The 6,735-nt window shown below is 47.3% G+C and overlaps 1 protein-coding gene across 2 annotated transcripts in view; it reads right to left on the bottom strand.

The window, feature by feature from the left end:
- Positions 1-2,248: 2,248 nt before the first annotated feature.
- Positions 2,249-6,735, bottom strand: part of sp6 (Sp6 transcription factor) — a 7,096-nt gene continuing 2,609 nt past the window's right edge. Inside the window, exon 2 of one of the 2 annotated variants that reach the window (XM_009296258.5) lies at positions 2,249-3,393. In XM_009296258.5, coding sequence (XP_009294533.1) covers positions 2,459-3,295 — 837 coding nt within the window. In that variant the 5' untranslated portion in view covers positions 3,296-3,393 and the 3' untranslated portion in view covers positions 2,249-2,458. 2 annotated transcript variants of the gene reach the window in all.

Below are 6,735 nucleotides of genomic sequence, written 5' to 3'. Positions count from 1 at the left end.
CTATACTGTTTTTGCTGGGTTTTACAGCGTGATGATGCTGTTTTGGGGTTGATTGTGGTCAGTTTGTTATAGTGCTGTGCAGCTGCTGTTGTGTTCGCTGATCAACATGTTTCTGGTGATGAACTTATAGAGCTCAGTTTGACAATGGGCCTGTTTCAGAAAGGAGGTTAACTGAAAACTCAGAGTATTTTAACCCTGAAATGAGAGAAACTCTGGGTTTTCCGTTTCAAAATGGCAGGTTTGTTAAACTGGAGAAAGCAGGGTAAGTCGAGCCTGTTTCTGAAAGAGAGGTAACTTTAACTCAGAGTCAGTTACTGTGGTAACTTACTCTGTGAATCTAACCTGGTCAGAAGCAGGTTTTATTCTCTAAACTCAGAGTTTCTGTCTGTCTCCTCCTCTTTTTTAAAGATGAAGCGGTATTTCTCGCCTTAGCCTTACGTCTCCGACCACCTATTTTTATGCTTATTTTGGATACGTGCATAAAAACGATTGATAGAAACGTCATGATGCACATAACTTTTTTAAATATGCATAAAAAACACGCATAACTCAGTAGGATAAACTTTTATTCGATAGAAAATGTGTGCATAAACTACGATGGAAACACTTTTACTGAACAAATTACAGCATGTACATTAAAAAAAGATCATGATCATATGATAATGAAAATGTGTGTAAATGAACAAACCAGCAGGCTGAGCACACTGTAACACGTCTTAAATATTGTTTTAGTCATTCTAAAATGCCTGAACTGTTTCAGTATTAGTGTATATTATTAATTACCTCCGAACGTCTGGAGCGTGTCAAGGGTCTCCGCGTCTCATGGCTTCAGACGCCCCCACGTGTTCATTGTGTTTCAGCATTGTCTTCTGACATCGAGGCGCAAGTACATTAATTAAGCTAAATAAAGAATAAATTGACGCAGCTTCTTCTACCACAGTAAATTCTGTTTTTACTGTTGATATTTGGTGCCAGTTTAATCAGGAAGTGATGATTTTTTTCTCTTTGACTCGTTGGATGGAATTTTATTCGCATCTTTTATGCAATATTCCAGTTTTGCACATAAATTTATGTAATATATTTGGATGGAAACACAGCTATTGCCTACATTTTAGTCACACACAGAAGAACTGTACGAGAATGGCTTATCCTTTTTAAATAAATAATTAAATTCACCTTCGACATGCATGTAACTAGATTAATGGGATTATTATTCTTTCTAAAAATTATTTTTAGTACTGCTTACCTTCTAAATGTTATATTAACCTCTATCACTTGTAGAGGTTGTAACCTCTATCACAACTAATAAATGTATAAAAAAAGTTTATAAAAAAAATATAAACGTCACAAATTACATTACTTATTTTATTATACTTAAATATTCAAATACTTAAAAAGTGAAATTAGGCATTAACTTGAGCAGCTGTTTTCCCACGCTAACTGTCTCTTCTTCACTGATAGTTGCTTCTTTTCAAATATATACGCTCATATTTGCTATAACTTTGCATGAGAACATCAAGTTCAGCTGGAGAAATAAATGGTGATCTCTTTTATAAGATGTTGCCATAGTCACTCGTAATGTCTGCGCTCCATTGATAATGCCTTTTTAAAGTCACGGTGTGCGCGCTTAACTCTGAGTTGGTCTACTCGAAGTTGATTGACCCAACTCAGATCAGCTATTCTGAAACCGAAAACTCAGAGTTTTTAATCTCTCGGTAAATCAACTCAGAGTTCAAGTTTAAACTCTGAGTTGTTTGAACCTCCTTACTGAAACAGGCCCAATGTCTACTATTAAATCTTGCGTTTATTCATTCTCTTGTTGGCTTAGTCCCTTTATTAAACCGGCCACAGCGGAATGAATCACCAACTTATCCAGCAAGTTTTTATGCAGCGAATGCCTTTCCAGCTGCAACCCATCTCTGGGAAACATCCACACACACGTTCACACACACACTTATACACTATGGACAATTTAGCCCACCCAATTCACCTGTACCGCATGTGTTTGGACTGTGGGGGAAACCGGAGCACCCGGAGGAAACCCACGCGAACGCAGGGAGAACATGCAAACTCCACACAGAAACACCAACTGAGCCGAGGTTCGAACCAGCAACCTTCTTGCTGTGAGGCGACAGCACTACCTACTGCGCCACTGCCTCACCCATCTTGCGTTAGCTTCTCTTATAAAGGTGTAATGTCCTTCATTTCATGTGTTGGTGGGGAAAAACTCCAGAAATCAGTCATAATATAGACAAATGAACAACAAATGGTTTATATTTACTCAAACGTTATACAAGTCTGCAGTTTACATTGAGGGAACAGAACATGTTAAGTTAATCAGAGAATATGGACATGTACAGGTATAAATAACACTACAGATGTGAAGGGTGTGTGATGTGTTGTATTGTCATGCGCTTCCAGACGCTCAGCCTCTGAGTCTTGTTCATCTGCTGAGTGATTAGCTGTTAGCTAGCGTGGCGTCGTCGTCTCCGTTGTCGGTCTCTGTCTTCACTCGCAGCAGTGCGCTGCTGGTTCCTGTGCTGGTTCCCGCGGCGGCGGCGTGAGTCTCTTCAGTGGATTGGCTCGGGGACTCGTGCACGCGCATGTGTTTGGCCAGGTGATCGGCGCGCAGGAACACCCGCGGGCACGAGCTGCAGCCGAAGCGTTTAGCGCCGGTGTGTGTCTGCAGGTGGCGCTGCAGCTCATCCGAGCGAGTGAAGCGTTTGCCACAGAACAGCCAGTTGCAGACGAAGGGCCTGTCGCCGCTGTGCCAGCGCAGGTGTGCCTTCAGGTGTGACGTCTTGACGTAGGCTTTCCCGCAGCCGGGGATGTGGCAGTTGTGCAGGTGTTTGCGTTTGCTGGCGTCCCCGGAGTTCCCCAGAGACTCTGCGCTCAGGCAGTTCGGGCAGCGGCAGGAAGCCTGACCGGGGGCTCGACTGCTGGCCCGCCGCTGTGGTTTAGGTCGGCCCGCAGCGGCCACGGCGTCCTGCTGCTCCTCCGAGGAGAATGAGGCTGAGGCCTGCGGGAGCGGCAGCAGGTCCTGCGGCAGAGGCTCCATCTTGAAACCCTCGGGTGGGAAGTGCATGCCGGAGCCAGGCGGGGATAGGCAGCACATCTGAGGCTCGGCCGTATAGGAGCTCATAGAGCCGCTCTGCCCCGGCCCCGCCCCCAGCCCCGCCCCCTGCAAGTCCATCCATCCTGCCGGCGCTCCAGTGTGAACATCCCACCAGCCCGACACGCTCACCTCATCCTGCGGAGGGCCGGCACGCAGCCAGGGGTCGTACGGGTGGGCCATGGCGAGTCTGAGGGGCCGCAGGTGTGTGTGTGCGTGTGTGTGTGCACCACTGTATTACCACATGACTGTGGATGGGACTCTGATGTCACTGCCTGAACCTGCAGAAACACAAAAACAGCCGTCAGAAAACCCCAACACAACACATCTGCAGACTGACCTACTGCTCACCTGCTCCCTTTAGTGCCATCCTCAGACAAATCAGGCCTTTACACACACACACACACACACACACACACACACACACACACACACACACACACACACTCACACACACACACACACACACACACACAACTGACACCGCTCTCACACACTCAGCAGGACACACACACACACACACACACACAACTGACACCGCTCTCACACACTCAACAGAACACACACACACACACACACACACACAACTGACACTACTCTCACACATTCAGCAGGACACACACACACACACACACAACTGACACCGCTCTCACACACTCAACAGAACACACACACACACACACACAACTGACACTACTCTCACACATTCAGCAGGACACACACACACACACACACACAACTGACACCGCTCTCACACACTCAGCAGGACACACACACACACACACACACACACACACACACACACACAACTGACACCACTCTCACACACTCAGCAGGACACACACACACACACAACTGACACCGCTCACACACACTCAGCAGGACACACACACACACACACACACAACTGACACCGCTCACACACACTCAGCAGAACACACACAACTGACACCGCTCACACACACTCAGCAGAACACACACAACTGACACCACTCTCACACACTCAGCAGGACACACACACACACACAACTGACACCGCTCACACACACTCAGCAGGACACACACACACACACACACACAACTGACACCGCTCACACACACTCAGCAGAACACACACAACTGACACCGCTCTCACACACTCAGCAGGACACACACACACACACAACTGACACCGCTCACATACACTCAGCAGGAAACACACACACACACACACACACACAACTGACACCGCTCACACATTCAGCAGGACACACACACACACACAACTGAAGTCATCCTCACACATTCAGCAGGACACACACACACACACACGCACACAGCTGACGTCGTCCTCACGCTCTCACACACTCAGTTCCTCATGTAAGTGAAAATGAGCCGAGTAAAGGTCTCCCGGTGTGATATGGACAGCAGTATCATCGTCCACTTATATTTTCAGGTCCCAAACTGGATTGCTGGAGAGCCGCAGCTCCACACTGCGCCACCAAACACGTACATCACGTGACCATTCACACACTCTGGGCATGTGTGTTCGAGTATAAACAGGAAGCATGCTGGAGAGTGTTAGGCAGGTGTGGGTTGGAGCTGAACTCTGCAGAGCTGTGGAGTTTGAGCTCCGCTATAGATGAGTCTGTGTTTGACGTTTGGATGAGAAAAGGTTTTTTATAAATGTCAAATAGAGGAGAGCTTCACTGTTCACAGAAGCGTGTCAGATCAGCGGTTAGCAGCTAAACATCTAGTATTTGACAGTGATTGTACAACAGGAATGTCAAATGAGACAGATTTACCCAGCGCTGGGAAATACATAGACTATCTGTGCTGCATGACCTCGTCTGAGATCACAGAACCAAACCAGACTCAGTGAGGACTCTGTCCAGCTGTACAGTCACATGATCTGTGAAACCAGCCTGGTGTGCCGGGTTATTCTGGAGCTCCAGACTCTGCTTTGGGCTCAGGCCCGCGCTTACTCAGCGGTGTTGTCGCGCGCCTACTGAAGGGCATTAGGGGGAACGGGGGGATTGTCGCGGGGGAACTTTTGATCATTTTGAAAGGGCACTTTTAGCTTCATGCCTGGCGTCCGTGTGTTTCTAGTGTGTGTTTGTTTTATTTCCAGTGGCGCCTCCTAGAGGCAGTTGTGTTAAACTGCACTCTACAAAGTCTCGCACCAACACATGTGGAAAACACTGCTGCTCATTTATAATTGATCAACTGGGTGGACTGACACAATATTTTTACCAATTCTGTGATTTAGAAGATATAAAAGCATTTGCAGATGCACACAACCCTCAGTCTATGGCAATGGCAGCGTTGGCCTTATTAGTGTCAATAGTGGAGTCTGAAGGGAACGCATTTAAAGGGATCATGGGGGTTTTCTGGCCCATGAGGATGACTGATTATCAGCCGTTTCAGATTTCCAAGAGTGATCCTCAGCTCTGTGCCGAATTGGGTCTAAATTTGGACAGAGAGACAGTGAGGAGGCTCCAGGGTGGCAGGGTGCGGGATGGGTGGCGTCTTGGTGAGTGATGAGTTTAAAGATGTTGTTCCAGCTAGGTTTATTTATTTTATTGAGTGTAATTATTGAACTGCAGATCAGGAGAGTGTGGTTATTTATTAAAGACGTGGCTGTTAACCCCCTCAACAACACACACACTGAGCAAGAGCGCAGACACAGTGATGGCCATTCTCCACTCAGTCAGCTGTAGAGCGGCGATTGGGCAGCTGAAGTGCCGGTGTCTTGATAAGAGCAGAACAGTGCTGCTATACCGCCCTAACCGAACGTTCACACCGAAAGCGGCGAGAGCGTCAAAGTAGCCGGAAGTCATTCATTTTCAATGAGAGCCGGCGGCGATAGGCGGCGAGGAGCAGCGCGGCGCGTCTTCGCCGGCGTGAGCGTCGAGGAGAGTTGAAATGAAGTCATCTTTACGGTAATGAGCTATGATGCGGTTTGGCGGTAAGCAATCAGAATGAAGACGTCCACCGCTTGATAGCAGTTCAGAGAACACAGACCTGTGAACTTTGGTTCCGACCACAGTTGTTCACAAGGGTTTGATTATTGCGGTCGCCGGATTTCCAATTATTAACAACGTTTTCTTACAGAAACATACATTAAATAAGTTACTGGCGAGTTACTGATGTTCATTAATGTTATATATTTATCTTAAAAAAAGCGGGAATCTCACGCGATGTGACAGTACAAAACAGTACTGCTGCTTCAGGATATTTCAGACATATGGACACATATTGGATAAATAGAGCAAAGCCACACCACTCGCAACTTGATCTTCCATTGTTGTATGAATTTGATAAGAAGTGCGCAACATTTTCATGCTAGAAACATGTCTTATGCAGGAATGTAACTGATATGCTGCAACGGCTCCTTTAAGTACGAGATCAATGTAGCGAGTTTTGACGCTCTCGCCGCCGGAGCTGAAGGCAGACAGCGTTGTCGCCAGGGCGGCCAGAGCGACCTTAGATGCTCTTGCCGCTTTCGGTGTGAACGTACGGTAACAGTGTTCCTCTAACACATCTGTGTCTACCACAGACACGGACGCTACTGCAGACGGTAAAGGGCGTCACACACCAGAAGCGCCACTCAGCGACGCGCCGGGTAGTGCCATGCATTTCAG

Source organism: Danio rerio, chromosome 1 (assembly GCF_049306965.1).
Source record: "Danio rerio strain Tuebingen ecotype United States chromosome 1, GRCz12tu, whole genome shotgun sequence".
In the NCBI taxonomy this organism is placed as follows: Eukaryota; Metazoa; Chordata; class Actinopteri; order Cypriniformes; family Danionidae; genus Danio; species Danio rerio.
This window is presented reverse-complemented; position numbering and strand designations above follow the sequence as displayed.